The following is a 27,269-nucleotide window of genomic DNA, read 5'->3' on the forward strand; positions in this document are numbered from 1 at the left end:
GTTCATTTAAAAGTTGTGGCTCATTATTTTTGTGATACTGTAATGGCTAAAGGCTTTTCAAACTTTTCAGGGAAGCATGACAGCAATGACAGTATTTTTTCCCTTGGATACAGCTCGACTTCGACTTCAAGGTAAGTATCTTATTGTCATCATATTCCTGTTCATTTGGTATCAGGAAGCAAACATACTTCTCTACTAAGTTCTAAGTTAACATAGGATTTCCCATTTCATTAGAAATCTGTTGTCCATTTTCACTAACTTTAAATACTTTTATTTTTGATGTTTGTAAATGAGTCATAGCCTCAGCCATTTTCTAATCTGAGAGACCTGAGTGGGCTTGCATTAGTAATTTTGAATCATAACAGTTCATTCTAATAAACAATACGACTTTTGAAAGGCACAATGTAGAGATTTTTTTTTTTTTACTGGGGATAGATTTTCTGGAAAGAGAACAGAGAATAGGAAACATGGTGGAGCCAGATACCATTGTCACTGCTCACGTGGGTACGTAGTCCTAGTCTCCCTCTTTCACTTTATAGGGCTATGCAACTTTCTGTAACTCCTGCTTGTTCTTTCCTTAGTATTTTTCAACTTTAAATTATAAACCTGTGCCAGAACTTAGATGAAGAGATAAGAGTAAGATTAGCTTTGAATAAACTAATTCCTATATTAAAATCCTTCATGACCACTATTTTCAATTAATTTTAGAGATTTTGGAAAGGTAATAATTTTATATGACTCAAAAACCAAAATACATAAAAAGATAGGCAGTACAGTGAAAAATCTCACTCTACACTGTCTCCTTTTCTCTCCCCTGTAGATAATGTCTCTATTCGTCTCTCAAAGAGCCCTGAGAGTTTCTTTATGTAGAAAAAACAAGCAAATAATATATATTCTCAATTTCCTCTCTTTATTACTCAAAAAGCATATTTTCACACTGTTCCATATCTTACATTTTTCACTTAACAGCATTTAAAAAATATCTTTATTGGAGTATAATTGCTTTACAATGTTGTGTTAGTTTCTGCTATACAACAAAGTGAATCAGCTATATGTATACATATAACCCCATATCTCCTCCCTCTTGAGACTCCCTCCCACCCTCCCTCTCCCACCCTCCCTCTCCCACCCCTCTAGGTCGTCACAAAGCATCAAGCTGATCTCCCTGTGCTATGCAGCAGCTTCCCACTAGCCGTCCATTTTGCATTTGGTCGTGTATATATGTCAATGCTACTCTCTCACTTCGTCCCAGCTTCCCCTTCCTCCCCATGTCCTCAAGTCCGTTCTCTATGTCTGGGTCTTTATTCCTGCCCTGCCACTAGGTTCATCAGTACTGTTTTTTTAGATTCCATATATGTGTGTTAACATATGGTATTTTTCTCTTTCTGACTTCACTCTGTATAACAGACTCTAGGTCCATCCACCTCATTACAAATAACTCTATTTCATTCCTTTTTATGGCTGAGTAATATTCCACTGTATATATGTGCCACACCTTCTTTATCCATTCATCTGTTGATGGACATTTAGGTTGTTTCCATGTCCTGGCTACTGTAAATAATGCTGCAATGAATATTGTGGTACATGTATCTTTCTGAATTATGGTTTTCTCAGGATATATGCCCAGTAGTGGAATTGCTGGGTCATATGGCATTTCTATTTTTAGTTTTTTAAGGAACCTCCATACTGTTCTCCATAGTGGCTGTATCAATTTACATTCCTACCAACAGTGCAGTGCCTTTTCTCCGCACCCTCTCCAGCATTTATTGTTTCTAGATTTTTAAAAATAAATTTAATTAATTAATTTATTTATTTTTGGCTGCATCGGGTCTTCGTTGATGCGTGCAGGCTTTCTCTAGTTGTGGCAAGCGGGGGCTACTCTTTGTTGCGGTGCGTGGGCTTCTCGTTGCAGTGCATGGGCTTCTCATTGCGGTGGCTTCTCGTTGCAGAGCATGGGCACTAGGCGCGCAGGCTTCAGTGGTTGTGGCATGCAGGCTCAGTAGCTGTGGCTCGCGGGCTTAGTTGTTCCACAGCATGTGGGGTCTTCCTGGACCAGGGCTCAAACCTGTGTCCCCTGCATTGGCAGGCGGATTCTTAACCATTGCACCACCAGGGAAGTCCCCATATGCTAATTTGTTTCTGTAAGTTCTATGAGATAAATTCCCAGAAATGGGATTGTTTGATCAAAGGGCAAATGTTTGTAATTTTGCTAGTTATTGTTAGATTGCCTTGTATAGAGGTTTCCTAATTTGCCATCCCATGAGCCATAAAGGTACCAATTTTAATTCTTAAGAAATCGGTTCATTTTCCTATTTTTATATTTTCAAAATAGTCTTCAGATGTGGGTAGGAAATTTGAAGTTAATTAAGGTACGTTTTGTTTTCATTTAGAATGCCAAGAAAAGCAGAGTTCCCATCTTTTTGAGACCTTTTATTTTTTTAGATTAGGGAACAGAGCACAAGGTTAAAACTTTGTAAACCTGAATTTTAATCCTGGCTCTGCTGCCAACTACATGTGTCCTTCACAGCTTTGTGTCTGTAACCTCTTCTCTGAAAGGGAAATGGTAATTTATTTCCTCTCTACTTTATAAGATATTAAGATAAAAAGGAGAATATATAACTTTGAAAAAAAACTAGAGAGCCCTATGAAATATAAGAAATAAATTTCTCCTGTTACATTTTTTACTTTGGAAATTAGGTATTGAATTAAAACGCTTTATGGTTCATGAATAACAGATGAAACCATGGAATCAATAGTAGGAAATTTGGCACATGGGAACACAGGCGGATCATTGAGTTCTGAGGCAAACTAGGGAGCTCAGAGAATAGGGTGAGAGACTGCTCAGGTGAGGTAAATGGCATTTCAGTGAAACTTGCTGATGCTGAAGATAACAATTCTCAAAGGATTTAGTTTAAACATGTACTCTTTGGTCTTGTAGTTGATGAGAAAAGAAAGTCCAAAACGACACACATGGTGCTCCTGGAGATCATTAAAGAAGAAGGCCTGTGAGTACTACCTTGTTCATCTTTGTTAGGTAGAGCAGCTCATTAGGAGATTCCTGGGCGTCCATCATACCTACACTCACTTTCTATCCATTCTCAAAGCCTCACAGTGTTGTGAATTTGTAATTGCCTGAGTTGTAAGTAAATACATAGTTGTTTTCATTTCCCTAAAGTTCTGTGGTTGACCATTTTGATTCTTGATCATGGCGTCTTACATGAAACCAATGAACAATAAACTGAAGAAGGTAATAGTTGTTTAGCTCATTCCTATCAGATGCATTCAGACCTGTGTACCTTTTAAAAAACTTTTTATTTGGAAATAATTTCAAATTTACAAAAAGTTGCAAAACTAAAATAGTACAAAGAATACCAGTATGTGTTTTAACCAGATCGACCTGTTGTTAACACTCTTCCGTTTGTGCTCATGCTTTCTCCCTCCCTTCCCCACTCCCTCCTTCTTTCTTTACTACACAGACACATACACACACCACACACAGATTTTTTCAGAATTAATTTGAGAGTAAGTTACATACCATACATCAAAGCCCCTTACCCCTATGACTGACATTTTCAAAGATGTGGACCTTCTCCCCTTATTTTTCCTTAAATAAAATTTTTCTCACTTTAAGTTTGCCTCATGTTTCTTCATGATTAGATTGAGTCTATGCATTCTTGGCCAGAATAATGTATAGGTGAAATTGTGTCCTCCTCAGGATGTCACATTGGAGTCACATATTGTCCACTTGCCCTCCATTGGTTAATTATAATTTCTTAGATTCAAGTTAGCACTGAATAATTTTATTTTTCCTCTTTTCCAACTATAAGCAGTCTATGAGGAAATAATTTAGTATCATACAGACTCAGAAATTCAATGGTTTACAATTAATTACTTAATTATATTGGTGCTCAAATTGTCCCAGGTGTGGCCAGTGTGAGCTCCTTCAGTCTGGTTCCTGTGCCCTTATAACATACCCCCATCACTTTTTTTTTTTTTGCACTTCTATATTTACTTCATTTTAAATGTTCTTGCCCTGTAATAAAATGTGAATGATGCTATATTAACTAACAGCCACGAGGAAATTGTCTTTAATTTTACATAGTAATTTACTAAAGGAAATCGAGGGGGGAAATCAATAAATCAGTCATAGAATGTATGTTGTTTCTTTGGTATCATTAATGCTAGAAAAGAATTCTTGGTTTGGGCATCCTCAGAATGTAGAATATGTGTACAGTTTGGAGTACATTGTAGAGTAGGAGTGAACTTTGAGAGTATGTGAATGATGATCAGCCTTTTCTAGGACTCTCATTTCTAGTGCCTTTTATTCAGCATTTTTACTTTGCTTATTATGTTCTTCCCCTAGCCTGGCACCATATCGAGGGTGGTTTCCAGTTATCTCCAGTCTCTGCTGCTCCAATTTTGTCTATTTCTACACTTTTAATAGCCTCAAAGCAGTCTGGGTCAAAGGTCAACATTCTACTACTGGAAAAGATCTGGTAGTTGGATTTGTTGCAGGTAACTAAGTTTTCTGAATATAAGATATTTTTATATTTTGTTGTTTATATTGTGGTCCATATACCCCGAGAGGTTATTTTTTTTTTTTTTTTTTTTTTTGCGGTACTTGGGCCTCTCACTGTTGTGGCCTCTCCCGTTGCGGAGCACAGGCTCCGACGCGCAGGCTCAGAGGCCATGGCTCACGGGCTTAGCCGCTGCGCGGCATGTGGGATCTTCCCGGACCGGGGCACGAACCCGTGTCCCCTGCATCGGCAGGCGGACTCTCAACCACTGCGCCACCAGGGAAGCCCCCAAGAGGTTATTTTAACACAAAGTAATGCTACAAAGAATGTAATTAGTTTTCTGACTTGACTCTGTATGTGTGTGTTGTGTGTGTAGTAAAAATGCATAACATAAAATTTACCATCTTAACAATTTTTAAGTGTATATTTCAGTAGTAGGTTTACTTACATTATTGTGAAACAGATCTCCAGAACATTTTCATTTTATAAATGAGAAGTTCTGTACCCACTAAATAACAACTCCCCTTTCCACCCTCCCCCCCCCAGCTCCTGGTAAGCACAATTCTACTTTCTGTTTCTATGAATGTGACTACTTTAGATGCCTCATGTAAGTGGAATCATGCAGTATTTGTCTTTTTGTGACTGGTTTATTTCATTCAACATAATAATGTACTCAAGGTTCATTCATATTGTAGGATGTAACAGGATTTCCTGGTTTTTTAAGGGTGAATAATATTCTATTGTATGTATATACCATATTTTGTTTATCCGTTCATCTATTGATGGACATTTGAGTTGTTTCCACCTCCTGGTTACTGTGAATAGTTGCTGCTATGAACATGGGTTGTATGAGTAGTTCTTTTGAGTCCCTGCTTTCAATTCTTTTGGATATATTCCCAGAAGTGAGATTGCTGGATCATATGGTAGTTCTTTTTTTAATTTTGAGAGGAACTACCATACTGTTTTCCACACTGGTTGCACTATTTCAAAATCCCACCAGCAGTTGGTTCCAGGTTCTCCACATCCTTACAAACACTTGTTATCTTCTATTTTTTCTATAGTAGCCATCCTAATGAGGGCGAAGTGATAGTTCACTGTGTTTTTGTGGGTTTTTTTGTGGTACACGGGCCTCTCACTCTTGTGGCCTCTCCTGTTGCGGAGCACAGGCTCCGGACGAGCAGGCTCAGTCGCCATGGCTCACGGGCCCAGCCGCTCTGCGGCATGTGGGATCTTCCCGGACCGGGGCACAAACCCGTGTCCCCTGCATCGGCAGGCGGACTCTCAGCCACTGTGCCACCAGGGAAGCCCTCACTGTGGTTTTGATTTGCATTTCTCTGATGATTAGTGATGTTGAGCATCTTTGGAGCAATGTCTATTCAAATCTTTTGCCCATTTTTTGAGTTATTTGATTTTTTGTTGTTGTTGCACTATAAGTATTCTTTATGTATTCTGGATATTAACCCCTTATCAGATATATGATTTGCACATATTTTCTCCCATTTTGTAGGTTGCCTTTTCACTCTGTTGATATGTCCTTTGATGCTCAAAAGTTTTTAAGTTTGATATTGTGCCATTTGCATATTTTTCCTTTTTTGCCTGTGCTTTTGGTGTCATGTCCAAGAAATCATGCTGAGTTTAATGCCATGAAAGCTTTCCTCCTATGTTTTCATCTAGGTGTTGTATAGTTTTAGGTCTTTAATCCATTTAGAGTTAATTTCTGTGTGTGATGTAAGATAAAGATCCAACTTCATTCTTTTGTATGTGGAAATCCAGTTTTCGTAATACCATTTGTTGATGTGACTAGACTGTCCTTTCCCCCTCTGAATGGTCTTGGCACCCTTGTGAAGATCAGTTGACCATATACACAAAGTTTTAATTTTGAGCTGACTTGGCTTATTTTTATCTTCTTAATCCAGAGAGGAGGGTCAGTTATCCCTGTTTAGCAGCCTGTACCCAGAATTTATGGACATAAGGTCTCTTTTTTAAAAAATGAAAATTACAATACCTTTCCTGCTTACTTTCTGGGGATTTTTTGGGGGATTTTTTTGTTTGTTTGTTTCGTTTTTTTGGACTGAGGATTGCATGCAATGTTTAACATGAACAGGACTGGCTACATAATTTTCAGGGTCCAGTATAAAATGAAAATGCAGGACTCCTTGTTCACAATTTATTAAGCATTTCAAGATGGTTGACACTAAAGCATTAAACCAAGCACAAGACAGGTTACACACTCGTGAAGCCCACCATGAGTGTGAAAGCATTTAGTCAGATGTGACAAAGAGTTTTTAGTGCACAGCCCAGTGTAGTCAGTATCACCATAGTCATTAGTACCCTAGGGGTTCATAGGAGAAAGGTCACTTTTGGCTGGGAGGTATCTCCTTATAGGAAGCAGTGCCTCTTGAGCTGAGCCTTGGCAGAATTAGTAACACTTGGAGATAAGTGGCGACGGTTTCTGGATGGAGAGAATGGTAGCAAACTGAGAGAATACAGGACCACATTTAGATCAGTGAGTTCTATAATTTTGTGAGTGAGTGAAGTGAGTGTAGGAACATGAGCAATAAAGTTGGAGAGTTGAATAGGAGCCCAATTCTGGAAGGCTATGGATCCTTGTCATCTGAGACTTCAGAAGCGCTAAGGAGCCATTAACCTGATATTGGGAATATTTAGTTACTGTCTCTACTTAGTGGAATATGAGCGCTATAAGAGCAGGTATCTTTATCTATATATGGTATATCAAAGATATATATAAGATGCAGAGCAGTATCTTATATATACTTTATATATATAAGATATAGGGGCTTCCTTGGTGGTCCAGTGGTTAAGACTCCGTGCTTCCAGTGCAGGTGGCACGGGTTCAGTCCCTGATCAGGGAACTCTAAGATCCCGCATGCCGTGCGGTGTGGCCAAAAAAAAGAAAGTTAAAGATATATATTACATCAATTAGACAATATATATTGCAGTTATAAATTTATCTCTATATATGTGTAATTGTTATATCTATACATATATAAGATAACGAATACATATGATACCTGCTTTTGTGGCATATGTGTATATATATATCTGTTCCCCCCTGCCTTGCTAAATTTTCAGTAAGAACAATTCCTAACATGTAGTAGGAGCTCAATAAATATTTGCTAAATAAACAAAATATTTGTTGAATTAATCAGGGTTTTATTAAAGAGATGGGAAAAAAGTAGATCTCTTTCCTATGGGTTTTTTGTGTTTATCTAGTCTATATCTAAATTAATTTATTTAAATGTTGCATGTTTAGTGTTAGTATTTTGTGGACTCACTTACTGATATATTCTTTGAAAAATTACTGATTTGGGAGCCACACAGTTGAATAATGTAAATGTCCATTTGAAATGAAAATGATTTGATTGAAAAATAGTTACCAGGCCAGGAGTATTCATGGCCCCCAGTTCTTCCTCTTCACCTATTTGAGACCACTGCTGTTTTTTTATTTGGTCTCTGAGCCTTTCTTATGCTTAATTCTCTCATTTTAGTCTCAAGTTGATTTTGATATAATGAAATTTCACTTGGACCAACTTTTTTTTTTAATTGAGATATAATTGACATAACATTCTATTAGTTTCAGGTATATGACATAATAATTCAATATTTGTGTATAATGTGAAATGATCACCACAAGAAGTCTGGTTAACATCCATCATCACAGATATTTACAATTTTTTTTCTTTTCTTGTGGTGAGAACTTTTAAGATCGACTCTCAGCAACTTTCAAATATGCAGTTCAGTATTATTAAGTCTAGTCACCTTCTGTACATCACATCCCCATGACTGACTTATTTTATAACTGGAAGTTTGTGCCTTTTGACCACCCTCACCCCCAACCCCCGCCAGACCAACTTTCACATAAAGAGTATAACACACAGGGTTTCATTTTCTGGGGTAATAAATGAATACTTGTAGGTAGGTAACTCAGGATAGAAATCTGGAAGTCTTCATAGAGGGTGCTCTCTTACCCTCCATGTCTGCCTGGTCTTCATGGACTATCAGTCTGTCTCTTAAATATCTCTTGAATCCGTTCCCTCATCTCCACGTCCATAGCCGTTTCCCAAAATCAAGCGCCATCATCTCTCCCTTGGACCATTGCTCTGTTCTGATCTCTTTGCCTCTCAAGTCTTTCTCACTAACATACTTTGCATAGTTCTGCTTCAAGTAGCCTTTCTAGAAGAATGGTTTTCAAGCAATGTCATAATTCAAAGAACTCAAGTTTGAGATTTGTTCACTTGAAAAAATATCAGAATAGATCCAACCTGTAGAGGAGGAATCTTCTTTTTTACATAATTGCAACAAATGGCAATCTGGTATGATGTTTTATACTTGACACCAACTATTGGTAATACCTTGATTTTAAATCTTTTTTTTTTTTTTTAGATGTTGGGGGTAGGAATTTATTAATTAATTAATTTATTTTTGCTGTGTCAGGTCTTCGTTTCTATGCGAGGGCTTTCTCTAGTTGTAGCAAGCGGGGGCCACTCTTCATCACGGTGCGCGGACCTCTCACTATCACGGCCTCTCTTGTTGCGGAGCACAAACTCCAGACGCGCAGGCTCAGTAGTTGTGGCTCACAGGCCTAGTTGCTCCGTGGCATGTGGGATCCTCCCAGACCAGGGCTCGAACCCGTGTCCTCTGCATTAGCAGGCAGATTCTCAACCACTGCGCCACCAGGGAAGCCCCAATACCTTGATTTTAATACTTTTTTTTTTTGCCCGCGCTGTGTGGCATGCGGCATGCAGGATCTTAGTTCCCCGACCAGGGATCAAACCCGTGTCCCCTGAATTGGGATTGCGGAGTCTTATCCACTGGACCGCCAGGGAAGTCCCTTAATACTTTTTAGATTACTGTGGTTCATATGTATTTACATTTAAAAGGTTATGACTCACTGTCAGAGACTAACTCATATAACTTCCCACGAAACTACTAGTTTATGAAATATATGATTAAATCTTCTTCTTTTTAGGTGTCCAAAGTTGTTTCTTTGCTGTATCTGGCATCCCGTTATCCACTAGGTACACACAACCCCTTGTTATTCTCTCTCACTGTGCTCTGCTCATTTTCTTTCTAACTCTTATGCAGTTTATAATTACAGTAGATCCTCCCATACCTAAAACAACTAGACTGGTGTAGGGCAGTTAGTTTTAAAAAGTCAATGGAAGTAGGGACTATCATAAATAGCCTACATGCCTTAAGTATTTTATTTTAACCTAAGATATGTGAATATATACTTATCCAATTTTTTGTATGGCCAAGACATATCCACTCACTGATGGAAGTTTTGTACTTTTTTTCTTGTATAACCCATACCTGTAAATGCTTTGCCTACTGTAACAGATATGACCGACATAAGCAGGTTTGAGAAAAGACATAATTCACTCCTGGTAAGCCTGAACCCCTGTGGGATGGAAGTAGAAGAGCACAGGTACACTAGGGAGTAGCCTACTGGCCGTAGGTATCAGCGTGCTGTGGCATCTGTCGGTGTGTCCTGTAAAGGGAAAGAGGAACACAGGTTTATCTGGTGAGTCCATTATATGGAACTGGTTAAAAGAGATCCCACTGTATTAATATCATTCTAATTCACTTACATTCTGAAATGTTTTCTTGAGAGCGTGAGAAAAGAATGGAATTACGCTTGACGTCCAGGGAGAACCCGTGGGTCTGTGTTGATTGTGAACATCATCTGTTACATGTCTTGTCAGAGAAATGACTGAGAACTGCTGTTCTAATATCCAAATCTGATTATGTTGTGCCCAGCTTCAAACCCTTCAGTGTCTGCCGCTTGCGGGTAGGATGGAGTCGCGGCACCCTCAGCAGAAAAGGCCCCCCTCGTACACGTGCAGGATAAGCGCCTAACATACGAGATCTGCTGTGATACTGCTTACCTCCCTATCTTGGTCTTTTCTATTCTTGTTCTCCTGTGCCAAACTGTGATTCCTTGAATAGACCGAGCCCTTAGTAACTTCATTCCTCTACAGCTGCTGTTGTCAGTCTGAAGCAGCCTTACTGCTTTTTTTATCTTATTAATTCCTAGTCATCCTTTTATTCTCATCTCAAGCCACCTCCTCTTCAGGAAGCTTCCCTGTTTCTCATGTCCACCACCCCCAAGTTGTATTCTGGGTTAGGTGCCTACCCTCTGTGCTCCAGCTCTGTATATACCTCTGTCTCAGTGCTTACTCTGCCGGATAACAATAGTCTGCATATTTGTCTTTATTTTTTATTAGACAGTGAACTCCTTAAGGGCAGAGACTACATTGTTTTAAATCTCTGTATCCCCAGTGCCTGATACACAGAAGGTGCTGATTAAATGTTGAATGAATGAATTCAATTTAAAGGACCACTCCTCCTGTAATCTTCATCATTTTACTAGTTGCCCTACCAAAAGTCGAATTCATCCTCTTTCTCTTTGACCCCACCTCCAGTCTGTGAGCACATCCTATTGCCTGTTTCTTCATATGGTTTCTAGAATTCAGCCCCTTCCCCCACTACCACCTGTGTCCAAGCCACCACTAAATCTTGCCAGGATTATCTTCAGAGCCTCCCAACTGATGTCCTGCTTCCTCCTTTGTCCCCTTCAATATGTATTCAACACAGCAGCCAGTGTGCTCATGTTAAAACATAAGTGAGGGCTCCCCTGGTGGCACAGTAGTTAAGAATCCGCCTGCCAATGCAGGGGACACGGGTTTGAGCCCTGGTCCAGGAAGATCCCACATGCCACAGAGCAACTAAGCCCGTGCGCCACAACTACTGAGCCTGTGCCCTAGAGCCTGCAAGCCACAACTACTGAGCCCACGTGCCACAACTACTGAAGCCCATGCACCTAGAGCCCATGCTCTGCAACAAGAGAAGCCACTGCAGTGAGAAGCCTGCACACTGCAACAAAGAGTAGCCCCCGCTCGCCGCAACTAGAAAAAGCCCACACACCGCAACGAAGACCCAACGCAGCCAAAAATAAATAAATAAATTAAAAAAACATAAGTGAGATTGTATTATTTCTCTGTTCAAAGGACTCCAATTGCTTCCCTTCTCACTCAGAGTAAAAGCCAGAGTCCTTACCTTGTCCTACAAAGCCCTGTGTCACCTGGCCCACCCGTCCTCTTTACTCACTCCACTGCAAGCCTCACTGACCTCTTCTCCAGGAACACTCCTGGCATGCTTCTGCCTTGGGGCCTGTGTACCTGCTGTTTCCTCTGCCTGGTTACTGCGTGGTTCATTCCCTTACCTCCTTTAAGGTCTTTCCCTAAATGGCCACACTGATGAAAATGGTGCCCCCTTCTACCCTGCAAAACGTTATCCCCCTTCTCTGCTTAAATTTTCTCCTTAACCTTATCCTCTAACATACTACATATTTTACTCATTTATCCTGTCTTACACCATTAGAACATAAGCTTCAAAAGGGCAGGGATTTTCATTTTTTATTTACTTCTGTCTCATCAGCACCTACTTAGCACATACTAGACACACAATACGTATTTGATGAGCAGACCATGGACTTGCAGGTCATAATAATTTACTTATCCTAAGATACACATAAAGTTATTTAACAATTGCTAATTCATACCTCAGATAAAAAACACCTATTAGCTAGTTTTATATGTTTCCAATTGCTTTAAGAAGGTAGATTTAGTATCAGTAAAAATAAAATTTCTAACAGCTCTTGTAAAAAATAGGCTATTGGGGTGAGAATGAATTCCTATCTTTTGAGATTTTCAAAAATAAAATGAATAATCACCTGGTGATTGGATTAGATCAGTGGATGCACAGGGAACATATGACCATGTCTGGGAACATTTTTGGTTGTCACAACTGGAGGATGCTACTGGCATCTAGTGGTGGTAGAAGGCCAGGGATACTGCTAAACATCCCACACAAAAGCACCCCTGCCCTGCCCCAAACTAAAAATTATCCAGCCCCAAATGTCAGTGTCACAGTTGAGAGACCCTTGATCAAATGAATTTTATAGTCCTTTATAATTCTGTGATTCTCCGATTATAGGTCCTCTCTTTTTCTTTTTTTTTTTTTTTTTTTTTTTTTTTTTTGCTGTATGCGGGCCTCTCACTGCTGTGGTCTTTCCCATTGTGGAGCACAGGCTCCGGATGCGCAGGCTCAGCGGCCATGGTTCACGGGCCTAGCCGCTCTGCGGCATGTGGGATCTTCCCGGACTGGGGCACGAACCCATGTCCCCTGCATCGGCAGGCGGACTCTCAACCACTGCACCACCAGGGAAGCCCGGTCCTCTCTTTTTCTGAAGGTAGGGAATTCCTTGGAAATCACTTCTGCGAGTTTTAAACTCGTGTTTTTATATCTTAATGCTTACCGCATTTTTACGATAATTAAAACAGCTTTTTCTCTTCCTGCTGTGAACCCTGCCATTGTGTTCCAGTCACTGTAGGAATGAGTTGCATTGTCGCCAGGGAGAACTAGGGGTAGTATTATTGTTAGTCCACTTCTGGGAACTTAGAGAGTTATTACTATTTATTTTATTTTCACAGAAGAAAGCCCAAATAGCTTAATACCCTGGGGAAGAATTTGAGAGCAGAACCTTACAGGTAACTTAAATGAAGATGATACTTGCCATTTTTATATTGGAATTTTTATCAATAACTCTTTTTGAATGCCAACGGTGTTATCATTGTTGTGACAGTGAAATTAATTTCCTGTCCTTAGGCCCTAAATCTGGTAAGGCAGGTTTGTTCCTGTAGTGTATCAAGTTGCATTCCTTTGTAAGGAGCCAAGCACTTAGATTTATGACCCTGATCTGCCATTTTCTTATCTCAGTGGTCATTGCACGTGTTCCCCAGAAGTGCACCCAATTAGCATTCTCCATTTTTGTTTTCTGTCCTTAACTCAGGAGACTCACTACTAATAAAACTTTGTGTTTAATATTTCAGAAGTAAACAGCTGTGTTTCACTTATCCTTGAATCAGTGAGTGATTTTAGTGAGTGTGTTCAGTTACCGTTCTTCATCTTTTAATTTTGGTTCTGTTTTCTTATAAATGATTTTTTATGAAGAAAGAAAACAGAATCATTTGAATTGGAAGAAAAACAATTTCCTGTTCTTAAGTAGGTAAGGTATTAATATTCCCATCTTAGAGCTGAAGGAACAGCCATGGCTTGGAACTGGCAGAAGAATTTTCTACACGTAAATAAGCAGACAGCTTTCTCTATCCTGCAGCCATATCCACCGTGCTTTAGTCAGAGTCAGAATCACTCATCATGTTCGTTTGCAGCTTGTTTTTCCTCCGTAGAATGTTGTCCTTTGCTTGATTATATAGGTTGCAAGTTTTTAGTAAAGTTTGGATCCTCAGGTATTTTCCCAGAACTCATAAAATGATAGTGGTTAAAAAATACCTCTCCATCTATTTTGGCTTAGAGCATTAAAGAACTTCTCAGAAAGAAAGCTTTGAAATACAAAATGTTCTTACAAGGACCTTATATTCTCTTCTTTAAATGATGTGATGCATTTTTGTACTTGACAGTGTCCTTAGAATCCTCTCCATCTTTCAGCCTGTGTTAATAATGGGGATATGTAAGCAGAATTTTAAATAGTGGCTAAATCTTAATCTTTGCTGCATTGCCTCTGAAATGTTTTGTGTGTGCCTACCTCTTGAATAGAACATGAAGGGAATTTTGATTTCCAGAGAATTTATTTAATGGGCAACCTATTTCATTTGTTTAGAAAGGTATGTACACTGTGCCTGTCTACAGTATCCACAGAAGCTTGTGATCTCTGGTTCTGAGCTCTCCTGTCTTCATCTTTAAAAAAAAAAAAAAAGCGGTAGACTGCTCAGTAGCACTTTCTAGTCTGATTTTTCTGGCTGTTGATTGTTTTTTGTTAAGTGATGTGTACATTATATTGAATAGGAATACATTATAAAGTCTGGGCAAATGGGCGTGTGTTGATAGTCTTCTATCTTGGCCTCTTGGGCACTTGTGCTTTTGTAAAATGAGACTAGCAAGAATCTCTAGTTAAGACTTTTTCAGATTATGATCAATGCCTCAAGTGACAATGTATGAATATATTGAGTCATAACTAAAGATGACTCTTTTGTGTTATGTGGAAAAATATAACAAATACAACTCATAAAATTATTTGATAATGTCTTTTATTTTGAGAAATGTGTTCTCACGATGTTTCTAAGAGAGAGGTGCCAAAATATCTTACTTTTGCAACTGCATTCAGCTAATGAAAATTTAGAATTTGAATTTCCTGGTGTTTTCACCAAGCTTAGCCTTGGTGTTTTCTATATATAGTATGTTGTGAGATTCCTTAAATCAAAACATTCTTAATCCTGTTGTATTTAAATGGCTTTTAGTAAAAGAAGATTTCTCTTCCTTATAATTGTGCCTCTTGGTTCTTCAGAGTATGGCTGGAGCCAGATAGCTTGATATACCATTGTTTGCTGAGTTTGCTCATTAGTTTACTTGTTAAGTATTTATTTAACAAACATTTATAAAGTATATACTGTGTGTCAGGCACTTTGTTACAAGTCTGTCTGGTATTTTTCTCTAATCATTTCAGGACTGATGAGGAATATTTTAATAACTCAAGGTGGTATTAAATTGGGGTCATGTGTTTTCAAAAAAGAAGCACATGGCTCGTTGCATTGTTCCACTCTGAGGCCACCTTGGGCAGCCAAGATCCCCATCCTCAAACTTGTAAGGGTTAGGGTGCTTGTGAAACTGTTCCAGGTGTTTTTGTAATGGTTCATAACTACTGCTTGCTGCCTGCCTATCCTAATTCCCCAAGTGATGAAGAAGACTTCTGTGAGCCTCCAGTCCCTGTTGAAGCACTTTCTTTTTTTTTTTTTTTTTTTTTTTATGCGGTACGCGGGCCTCTCACTGCTGTGGCCTCTCCCGTTGCGGAGCACAGGCTCCAGACGCGCAGGCTCAGCGGCCATGGCTCACGGGCCCAGCCGCTCCGCGGCATGTGGGATCCTCCCGGACTGGGGCACGAACCCATGTCCCCTGCATCGGCAGGCAGACTCCCAACCACTGCGCCACCAGGGAAGCCCTGAAGCACTTTCAAATGTCACACTTTCTCTCATTTATTGTACTAGATCCATACTCACTTAAAACCCTGTGAGCTACTTACATGAGACTTGTAAATTGTGTGTTTTATGTGATATGGTCATGGACTTATTTAGCATGTGATCAACAAGTCTTAAAGCTGTTTTTAAAAACTGTACTTAAAACTATATCAAAATTGCTACTTTGGTGGTTATATAAATTGACAAACAGATTGCCTCCTATTATACAAATGAGGAAACTCAGTACTCTCTTCATGTGGAGAAGTACTGCTGCCAGCCATTCTGCTATCAGCAAGGCTTCTGAATTGCTTCTAACAGTAGTGGCTTGTGTTGTACCCTGGCACAAAGGGACACCTTACCTTCGGTCTCCTAGTAGGTCAGTGGCAGACGTATAACTGAAACATTGGTGTGTAGCTTTAACATAAGACGGCAAAGCTTAAAAGGTTCCATTTTGCTTTCCCTTTGTCTCTCCCCCTTTCTTTTTAAAGGAGTGGTGAATGTGCTGCTAACAACTCCACTCTGGGTAGTAAACACCAGACTGAAGCTGCAAGGGGCAAAATTTAGGAATGAAGACATTGTACCAACCAACTACAATGGTATTATTGGTGAGTGTCTCTTGGGTGAGTTCCTTTGTAAAGATCTTCTTTTCTCTTTGTATCTGGAATTTATCACCATGATAATGCTACAACCTCAAATCTCAGTGCCCAACAGTACGTATTTGTTTAGCTCATGTGTCTCTGGATTGACAGGGATTTGACTCATCTAGGCTGACTCCAGCCTAGGAGTCTCAGCTCCATGTGTCTCTCTTCCTTTTCGTGGGACCAACCTGAGCATATTCTTCTCTTGGTGATGGCAAAAGCACAAGAGGACATGCCCAATCATAACAAGCATATTTCAAGCCCCTGTTTGCATTTTGTCTGCTAACATCCTCTTGGCCAAAGCACAACCAATGGCCAAGCCCCAAGATAAGGGGTAGAGAAATATACCCATGGAGTATATCCCATGGAGCATAGGTGGGAGGGAATGAATATTTCTGAAGAGCAATCTGCTACGTTTTTTTCCCTAGTGTTTTCTTTAGATAAGGATACCAGATTAGCATCTGATATCCTTGAGCTTCTGCTTTTTAATAGTATTACATTGCCAGCTTCTCCTTTCCCATGCTTCCATCTTTGTAATGAGAACAGGGGTTTTCTTATAAGACAATCCTATAAAATGGACTCCAGAGAACTACCTAATCTTTTTTTCATACATTTATTTATTTTGGCTGCATTGGGTCTTCGTTGCTGTGCACAGACTTTCTCTGGTTGTAGCAAATGGGGGCTACTCGTTGTTGTGGTGCGCAGGCTTCTCATTGTGGTGGCTTCTCTTGTTGCGGAGCAGGGCTTCAAGAGCTGTGGCACACAGGCTCAGTAGCTGTGGCTCGCGGGCTACTGAGCACAGGCTCAGTAGCTCAGTAGCTGTGGTGCACGGGCCTAGTTGCGCCGCAGCATGTGGGATCCTCCCGGACTAGGGCTCGAACCCATGTCCCCTGCGTTGGCAGGCAGCTTCCCAATCACTGTGCCACCAGGGAAGTCGCCTCTAATCTTTTTCTGTACTGACCTTTGTTGTGAAACACGTGGGCTATCAGTTCACAATTCTGTGTAGTACAGAGTTCCCAGTGGTGGTGATGATTACTTAGGAAAACTTGACACGCTAACCCCAGATTTGTCAGGAAAGGTTGCCTATGAGTGAAATTGGTCTCTCAATAACTTGGTGATGGTCAGTATCTGATGATTATTCAAAAGTAGTTAACTGATTAACTTGTCGTTGTGAGAAGGAAATCTTGATAGAATCAGTATGATAGAATACTGATAGAATGAGTTTTGTGTTCTGGGTACATTGTCTTCTCTAGTTAGGGGATTGTCATCAAAGGTCCTTGATTTCTTGCTCAGATGCTTTTCACCAGATCATTCGCGATGAAGGAATCCTGGCTTTATGGAATGGCACATTTCCCTCCTTGCTGTTGGTCTTCAATCCTGCCATCCAATTCATGTTCTATGAAGGTTTAAAACGGCAGCTTTTAAAGAAACGAATGAAGGTAAGCCCTGATTCTGAAAGCAGCAGACAGTCCCTGACACCTTCTTGCGGTTTAGATTGATGCAGTTTGTTCTTCCTTTGCTTTCCAGCTTTCTTCTGTGGACGTGTTCATCATTGGTGCAATAGCCAAAGCCATTGCCACCACGGTCACCTATCCTCTGCAGACAGTACAGTCAATTCTGAGGGTGAGCGCCAGGGTTCTCCCTGCATTTAGTCAAACAACATTCTAAAATACTTGGTTCCCCTGCTTGAAGCAATGTTATTTAATAAAGCAATAAAGTAGTCCGGAGCATTCCTCATGCATTTTTTCCATTATTTGATATTTTGCAGATTGAGGAAAGAGCTATAAAGGAAGTGAACAGCATTCTATGATTTAGTGGAGAGGGGCAAGGTGGGGGTCTTCTCAGGTGGCATGATTGGAGGTGGGCTCCTCTGAGGAGCCATATGTAAATTAAGACTTAAAGGAAGGTAAGGATCCAGCTGTGCAAAGAGCAGAAGAAAGAGCATTCCAGGTAGAGGGAACACGATGTACCGAGAGCTTGGTGAATCCTAGGAACTGAAAGGAGGCCATTGTGGCTGGAGGTGGCTCAGGAGGAGATTAGAAAAGGAGCAGGGAGCCTATAGGTAAGGACGAGATTTTATTCTCTCTGCAGTGGGAAACCTTTGCAAGGCTTTAGACTGGAGAGTAATGTGATCTGATTTGCAATTCGAGAAGATTACTGTGACTGTTCAGTGGTGAATTGGTCAGAAGGCTAAGAGAAAAGGAGGTTGTCAGGATAGGAGGCTATTTCGGTCACACAGGTAAGTTGTGAGCGTGGCCTGGACTATGGTGGTAGCAGTGGGGAGGAGAGATTCAAGGTCTGTTTGGGAGAAAAAATTCAAAGGACTTACTGATGGGTAAAATGAAGGTGGAAGTGAAAGTATTTCAGTTCAAAAAGATTATTCCCTTCTGTTAAAAGTATTTTTACTAATGTACTATTTTAAAATTGGTACTTAATATAAAGAAATTCAGTAGCAGTCAAATGAATGTATTTTGACACTTTTATAATAGAAACATATAATGTGAAGAGCTCAAATTGCAGAGATTCTAATTAATTAGTGTTTATCATAACTTCTTAAAGGATTGGAAGCCATACCATCAATATCTAAATCTTCATCGTGGGCATGGCTTTTTCTTTTGAGGTAGAATTTTCCCCATGACTCTTTGTAAAATGAAAATTCTCATGCTTGCTTCATTGAAAAAATATTTCTCATTTTCACTTACTTCATTGAAATAAGAGGATTAATTAAATCTAAATACTGATGGATATTTTTATTACCATATGCTGTAACATGTTACTCCAACATAATTTCCTCTGCAAGCGGAAACTGAGATAAAGAAAGCTGAAATTGAGATAAAGAAAGCGGTAGCAAGCAGTAATTATTTACCTTTTTTTCTTCTTCCCCAGTTTGGACATCACAGACTGAACCCAGAAAACAGAACACTGGGGAGTCTTCGGAACATTCTCTACCTTCTTCACCAACGAGTAAGGTGAGCTTTGTAGATAGTTCACGTTCTGTCCTCTTTTTTTTTTTTAATTTATTTTATTTATTTATTTTTGTCTGCGTTGGGTCTTCTTTGCTGCGCGCGGGCTTTCTCTAGTTGTGAGCAGGGGCTACTCTTGGTTACGGTGCACAGGCTTCTCATTGCGGTGGCTTCTCTTGTTGCAGAGCACAGGCTCTAGGCACGCGGGCTTCAGTAGTTGTGGCATGCGGGCTCAGTAGTTGTGGCTCGCAGGCTCTAGAGCGCAGGCTCAGTAGTTGTGGAGCACAAGCTTAGTTGCTCCGCGGCATGTGGGATCTTCCCGGACCAGGGCTCAAACCCGTGTCCCCTGCACCGGCAGGCGGATTCTTAAACACTGCACCACCAGGGAAGCCCTCTGTCCTCTCTTTTAACAGCCCTCTCTGCCAAGAAGTGGTTGGATTTGCTTACCTTGCACTTCTGCCTTGGCAGTGGCAGCCTAGAAACCTCTCCCTTGCCTGCTGTGCTCAGACATTTCTGACTTTAGGGGCTAAGTGAGATATGACAGCATTTTGGGAAATTATGGAAGAGTTTAGGTCCTTATTCTTTGTTAGTTACAAAGATTCAGTACTCCTTTAGAGAGGGAATCCTCCTATGAAATCCTGCCATTTGCGACAACATGGATGGACCTTGAAGGTATTATGAAGTAAGTCAGGCAGAGAAAGACAAACATGTGATTTCACTCATATGTGGAATCTAAAAACAAACAAACAAACTCATTGATGCACAGAACAGACTAGCGGTTACCAGAGAGGAAGAGGATTCAAGGGTGGACAAAATGGTTGAAAGGAGTCAGCTGTACAGTAATGGTTGGTTACTGGACTTGTGTTGGTGATCACTGTGTAGTGTATACAGATGTCAAATTATAATGCTGTATACCTGAAACATATAATTTTAAAAAAGAGAGAGAGCCCTGCTATAATCTAATATAGAAACCACTCTGCTGAGTAGTCCTCCATCGATGACATATCCTATGACCTCTCATAAATAGAAATAAGCAGCTATTAGAGAGCAGCAGTCATAGCGGGAAAGGGAGGGAAGAGTAGGAAGAGTTACAACAATTATCATCATAACGATGACAACAGTGATAATGGTGATGAGACAAGCTAACACTGTTGAGTGTTTGCTATGTGGCAGACACTAAGCCAGACGCTTTACCTGGGTAATCGCACTTAATCCTAACAACAGCCCTATGAGGCAGGTACTGTCGTCATTTCCCCGTTTCGTTTAAAGAAACTGACCCCTAGGGAAGTCAAATAGATCAGCACCGTTGAAGCAAAAGCTGCTGTAACTTTATTACTGTTTCTAGATGTAAGATATTTTAAAATAAACTTATTATAAAGATAGAATATACTTGGGATAAAAAATAAAATCAAAGATAAAGAATTGGTATAAAGTGAAAAATAAATGCTGACCATACCAAGTGTTGGCAAGAATGTGAAGCGACCAGAACTTTCCTATGCTGGTGGGAATTTAGAATGGCACAACCACTTTGGAACACAATTTGGCATTTTCTTATAAAGCTAAACATACACCTACCATAGACCCAGCCATTCCCCTTCAAGGTATTTACCCAAGACAAACGAAATGCGTCTATACAAAGACCTGCGCATAAATGTTAATAACGGCTTTATTTGTAAGAGTCAAAAACTGGAAACACCCCAAATGTCCATCATCAGATGAGTAGATACAAGTTGTGGTATACTTATACAGTGGAATACTATTCAGAAAGGAAAAAGAAATAATTACTGATACATGCAAAAATGTGGATGGATCTCAAAATAATTTTTCTGAGTAAAAGAGGTCAGTATGAAAACGATTTTATACTGTATGATTCCACTTATATAAAACTTAGAAAATGCAAGTAATCTACAGTGACAGAAAACATATTAGTGGTTGCTTAGGGCCAGAGTAGGTGGAGGGAGAGTGATTGCAAAGGGACGTGAGGATACTTTTCCAGGTCATGGATATGTTCACTACCTTGAATGTGGTGATTGTTTCATGGGTGTACCCATCAGTCAAAACTCATCAAATTGAAGTCATTTAAACTTCAATAAAGCTATAAATACATGCACACCTACTGTGTTTTCTCTCCTGTCTCTTTACCAAGAGCTAGTCACTGTTAACAAAAAGTGTATGTATTTCCAGAATACTGTATAAAACATATATTTTGGGTATTCATTTTTATACAAATGGAATCATATGGTAATACTGTTTTGTACCTTGCCTTTTTGTAAAAACGTTACAAACAATCCTTCACATCAATATCTGTACATTTATCTAGTTTTTTTAAATGACTGCATTTTTTGTTATATAATATGCCATAATTTATTGACCAATACACTTATGATAAATATTTAGTTTGTTTCCAGGTTTTTGCCTTTACAAACATTGACAAATGAATAGTCCATAAATTTAGCTTTGTATACCTCAGTTATTATAATTGTAGAGAAAATTCCTTGAAGTGGAATTACTTAAGAAGTTTAAACATACAAAATTTTGATAGGTATTGCCATGTTGACCCAAAAAGATGATACCCATTTCCATTTCTGCCAGCATTGTGAGAGTTAAGAAAGATGTAGTTAAGAAAATTAAGAAGGTAGTGTCAACAGGAAATCTTTATATAGTTTTGAAATCCAGTGTGTTTTTACATCTTTCATCTTGCTTGGTTCTCACTCAGCCTTGTGCGTGTGGAAGGGTGACTATATTCCCATTTTTGCAGATCAGGAAGCAGGTTTAGAGAAAATGACTTGCCCAACACCAGACAGATGCAGGCAGAGCCAGATGTTCAAACTCATACGCTCAGTAAGCACTCAGGGACCATTGAATGAGTGTTCATCCACTAGAACGTTCTACAATGATGGAAATACCTGTTCTGTCCAGTAGGGTTGCCACCAACCACGTGTGTCTGTTAAGCACTTGAAATACTGCCAGTACAATTGAGAAACTGAATTTTAAATTTTATTTAAATTTAAATGACCACGTGTGGCTAGTAGCTACCATATCGGACAGTGCAGTATACCATGCCAGGCCTCTCCAAACTTTTGATTGATTAAGAACACCTGAAGTGCTTATTAAAATACAGATTCATGCCGCCCCTCTGGAGTGGGGCCTGGCAATCTTCATTTCTAAACAGACCCTGGTGATTCTAATGTGAGTGGATGTGAAGAAAATCGATCCTTTACTACTGACACAGAGCACTTCACTTCTGGCACCTCCAGTCACCAGACGTTGCGTGGGGGGTTCCCCGCGCCAGGCAGTTCTGTGTGATACCAGCCGGGCATCCCGTGATTTAACTCCGTTCTGATGCTGCGTACCCGGGGATAGCATTAGATCCCACAGGTTAAGGAAGGGCTCAGTCCTAGTGGTGTCCAGGCTGGCCTCATCATCCTCATCACCTGGGAGCTTGTTAGAAATGCAAATTCTTGAGTCCCATCCCAGACTTAATGAATCGGAAACTCTGGAGGGGACCCAGCAATCTGTGGTTCACCAAGCTTTTCCAGTGATTTTGATGTATGCTAGATGTGAGAACCACTTGGTTAGAAGATCAAATGTGGACTTCCCTGGTGGCTCAGTGGTTAAGAATCCGCCTGCCAATGCAGGGGACACGGGTCTGAGCCCTGGTCCGGGAAGATTCCACGTGCTGCAGAGCAGCTAAGCCCAGGCACCACAACTGCTGAGCCTGCGCTCTAGAGCCCACAAGCCACAACTACTGAGCCCACGTGCCACAACTACTGAAGCCTGCGCGCCTAGAGCCCGTACTCCGCAACAAGAGAAGCCACCACAGTGAGAAGCCCGCGCACCGCAACGAAGAGTAGCCCCCACTTGCTGCAAAGAGAAAGCCCGTGCACAGCAATGAAGAACCAATGCAGCCAAAAATAAATAAATAAATTAATTAATTTTTAAAAAAAGAAGATCAAATGTATGGGAAGACTCAGAATTGGAGAGCTTTTCATTTCTGTCACTTTCTCTCGTTTTGTTGCGGCTACAATGATCTAAACCAGTTGGCAGCTTTGCCGCCACTTAGGGACTGTTAGGTTGAAATAACTGAGTTGGGAGAGTGTTAAAGTCAAGATCTAAAAGTTCTTTGTTAGATCCCAGATTTTGGCATAAAAATGGTTTTAGGATTTTAGGATCTGTACCCTATCTGTGGGATACTGTCAGCATTCCACTAATTAATGGTGGCTGTGAGGAAATACTAAACTTTCATCAATCCCCAAATACGTTTAAAGATAAGTACTTAAACAACAGAAGTCCGTTATATCTAAAACTTCCATAGCTTCTTTTGATCCTAAGAATAAACCTTTGCAAAATAGTATTGTTTCTTTGAAAACCTTTTGTTTTTTCTCACCTCTTTCCTTTTAGGCGTTTTGGAATAATGGGACTCTACAAAGGCCTTGAAGCCAAACTGCTGCAGACAGCCCTCACTGCTGCTCTCATGTTCCTCGTTTATGAGAAACTGACGGCTGCTACCTTCACAGTCATGGGGCTGAAGAGCGCACTCAAGCGCTGAGGCACCTTCCACCGCCAGGCACTCAGAGATGCTCAAGACAGGGGATCCTTCTCTGTGAAGAGAAGCGGTTCCCCTTTTACTTGCTCCTTCCACTGAGAATTTTACCCTCATTGGCTTGGAATGCATCTAAGTTTACACATGGAGTATAGCCAGCTTGACCTGTTAACCAACTTAGTTTTATGATGGTTGGTTGAATTTTGTGGGGGAGGTTGGGCCAATGGTCATATGAAAAGAAAACATTATTGAAAACCTAAAAATGAAAGTTTATGGGGGTTTATTGGTTTTTTTGAGGGGAATGGACTCTTGCTCTCATGTATAATCTTTTCCAAGTAGAGTCTTTTTTTAAATTTGCCGGATGGTCCCTTTCCCTTGAACCCTCCCCCAGGTCCTAGGGCAAATTTGCTGCCATGTAATTTTCCTCATATACTTTTGTATGTCTTCATCTTGGTATTTTCTTCACTAAAAATGTTATGACTATGCCATAAGCATGACTTTATTTTTCTTGGCATTTTTTTCCTCCTGCTTAAGGAAAGGTATCTTCTTTAGTGTGTGAGCTATTTATTTTGTGGGGGAAATGAAAATTATTAATTCCAAATGATTCTCTTATAAACTATTTGTAAATATCACTTATTTAGTATTTGACATAATTTTTAAATATTTATTTTGAATCAACCTTTTCGCTACAAAACTTGAGGTTTTATGTTCATCCATATAGGCTCCAATAAATTGTCGGCACAAAAGTCATTCTTAAAAGTTGCCCTTTATAGTATTACATTGAGTTTACAAGCAGCTGGTAAAAATCACAGAAGAGGGAGCAGATACCTTGTTTAGGCTCTGGAATATTATCTTCTTTTATAAACTCTTGGTAGAGACTGTATATTTTGAGAAGAAACTTGATTGAGGTTATTTCTATTTGGAAACATTCCTTAGAGTCCTGCTACTCAAAGAGTGGTGCCTCAAGCAATAGCATCGACATCACCTGGGAGCTTATTGGACATGCAGTCCCAGATCTTCTGAATCATATTCCGCATTTTATTAAGATATCTAGGCAATTTGTACTCACATCAAAGTTCAAGAGACCTTAGAGCTCTTGACCCTGCAGAAGATACAGTTGGTTTCAATTATGGAAGAAACCAAGACAAAGATTGTTCTCAAAGGAAAGATAGACTAATGTATTAGAGCAACCTCTGAAAAAACTGGGAGTCCTATGTCATCATTTACTTTCACCTCGTAGCACATGTTCAGGTTTGTAGGACTTTTGTTATGTGGCCAGCAATGAATTTAGACATCTCAAGGCATTCAAGAAGCAAACTCCCTTGACATTAGTAGAACAACAGCTTAGTTCTACTTAGTTTGACTTCGTTTTTGACTTAGTTTTTGTCCCTATAACACAATGACAGGTTTTTCATTTGTAAGTCTAATTCATTCAGAGTCAGAGAGAGTAATAATCAAGTGTCTGTGGACTCCAGTATTTAAATTCAATTTTGAGAGTGGAAATTTCTTTCTCTTATTTCTCCTCTGGTCCCTGTGGTAATTTCAAAATATGTGATTATTAAACTATTAATAATTGAAAGATCATTGTGTTGTTCTAGAAAACAAGAACTAAGAGGAACTGATAATCTGGGAACTAGCCTGAGCACTTGCTTATTTAAGCTAGAGAACTGAAGACAGAACTGGCCCCATTACTACTTTTTATTTTATATTAAGGTATGTGTTGTGTTGGTGGCAAGGCTTGGGTGGGGAGCATGGGAGAAGAATGATCATAAAGGTACCATGTGTACTTTTGTTACTATTTTAATTTTGATGTTCACTTTGGAACTTGAATTTTGAGCTCAGGGTATCGTGTATTGTTGGTATGTTAAAATAATTTCCAAGTCAGGTTATATAGTTATATTAGATGTTTATGATGTGAGAATGTATTTGATGCTTCTTTCTTTTTTGATTTTATGAAGGAACAATTTCATAATGTGGTTTATATTCCCTTTGGAAGCTTACAGACTCACTGCATAGTTGAAACTAGGTAATGAGTCACCCGGTTTTGTAATCTTTGATTATTAATAAGTTACTTGAGAAAACTAAGGAGCTGAAGTCTATACTAAGGGAATGGAAAATTTTTTCTTTTTGATTCTTTATGAGGTTTCTTTAGAATGTGAGGATTAAGAACCTTAGGGATTATGTTAGTGTCACCTCAGTCAAAAACTTAATCTGTGTTTTTAAGTGGACACTAATATTTCCACCCTTGTCTATTTTACAATTAAGTTTGAAATGGGGAAATAGGATTTACCATAAGAACAAAAGCAGTGGGAGTTAGAATCTTGGGTTTTATTCCCAGCTCTGTCACTGACTAGCAAGTTACGTCATTTCCTTGTGCTTCAGCTTTTTGATAAGTGGAGATAATAATACTCACTACCCACTTCAGAGGATGTTTGCGAGCTAATGATGTCAGCTAATTCCCTTTATGATCGTGGGAGAGGGAAGATCTGAGTGAAACTTGTGACAAGCCTAGATTTATATAGCAATTTCCCTTCTTAAAGCTTGTACACTTTCTCATTTTATAACCCCAATATCTCTGTGAAATAGGTAAGGACGAGTAACGGTATCCCCGTTTAATTAACAAGGAAATTGAGACAGAACTATCAAATGACTTGCCTGGTTGGAGTCAGGACTAAAGTTGAGTTTCCTGCAGTCTAGTGTAATGATTACGAGGATAGGTTCTGGAATTAGACAGACCTAGGTTCTACTCTGATCCTGCTCTTTACCGGCTGTGGGAACAAAGCAATTGCTGAACTGCTATAAAACTCAGTGTTCTCAACTGTGAAGTGGAGATCTTGATAAATCTACCTCATAGGGTGATTGTGAGGATTAAATGAGATCATATACATAAATTTCTTAGCACAGGGCTTGCCACATGAGATAAGCTAGATAAATGTTAGTGATGACTATTATTATATTATTATTGTTGAGGAGGGATATGACTGTTTGAATAGATGCAACCGTGGTTCAGTGGAAAGCACACTGGATTTTGAGCCAGATCTGTGTTCAGATTTTCATTCTATCACTTAAAAGCATTGTGGCCGCAGACAAGTCATTTCCTCACCTTTCTTAGTCTTTATGTGTTTATTTGTCTAGTAGAAATGATTACCGCACAAGACTGTTATATATATTTAAAAAAATTTTTCTTTAATCCTTCTTTAATCTTTAGAACAGGATGTATATATATATATATATATATATGGGATGTAGATATACATATATGTGCATCTGGCATATATATATATATATATACATATATATATATAGATGAGGATGTAGATATACATATATATATATATATGCATCTGGCAGAGTACATGACATATAAATGTGCTTAGTAAATGCCGGGGTTTTCTATTCAGATGTAGTTAACATACAACATTTTATTAGTTTCAGATGTACAACATAGTGATTTGATGTACATATATATTGCAAAATGATCACCACAGTAAGTCTAGTAAACATCTATCACTAAAACATCCATCAGATAAATGCTGTTTGAACCAAGAGAACCT

At 39.5% G+C, this 27,269-nt stretch overlaps 1 protein-coding gene across 1 annotated transcript in view; it reads left to right on the forward strand.

Annotated features, from left to right (window-relative positions):
- The window catches only part of SLC25A17 (solute carrier family 25 member 17), a 46,127-nt gene extending 21,734 nt beyond the window's left edge, over window positions 1–24,393 (forward strand). Inside the window, exons 2-9 of the mRNA XM_065887010.1 lie at window positions 71–131; window positions 2,939–3,005; window positions 4,364–4,515; window positions 16,060–16,176; window positions 17,503–17,648; window positions 17,737–17,832; window positions 19,096–19,178; window positions 23,574–24,393. Of these exons, the coding sequence (XP_065743082.1) occupies window positions 71–131; window positions 2,939–3,005; window positions 4,364–4,515; window positions 16,060–16,176; window positions 17,503–17,648; window positions 17,737–17,832; window positions 19,096–19,178; window positions 23,574–23,721 (870 nt within the window). The 3' untranslated portion in view covers window positions 23,722–24,393. The remainder of the gene's footprint in view (window positions 1–70; window positions 132–2,938; window positions 3,006–4,363; window positions 4,516–16,059; window positions 16,177–17,502; window positions 17,649–17,736; window positions 17,833–19,095; window positions 19,179–23,573) is intronic.
- The last annotated feature ends 2,876 nt before the right edge of the window (window positions 24,394–27,269 follow it).

Source organism: Phocoena phocoena, chromosome 11, assembly GCF_963924675.1.
Source record: "Phocoena phocoena chromosome 11, mPhoPho1.1, whole genome shotgun sequence".
Taxonomy (NCBI): Eukaryota; Metazoa; Chordata; class Mammalia; order Artiodactyla; family Phocoenidae; genus Phocoena; species Phocoena phocoena.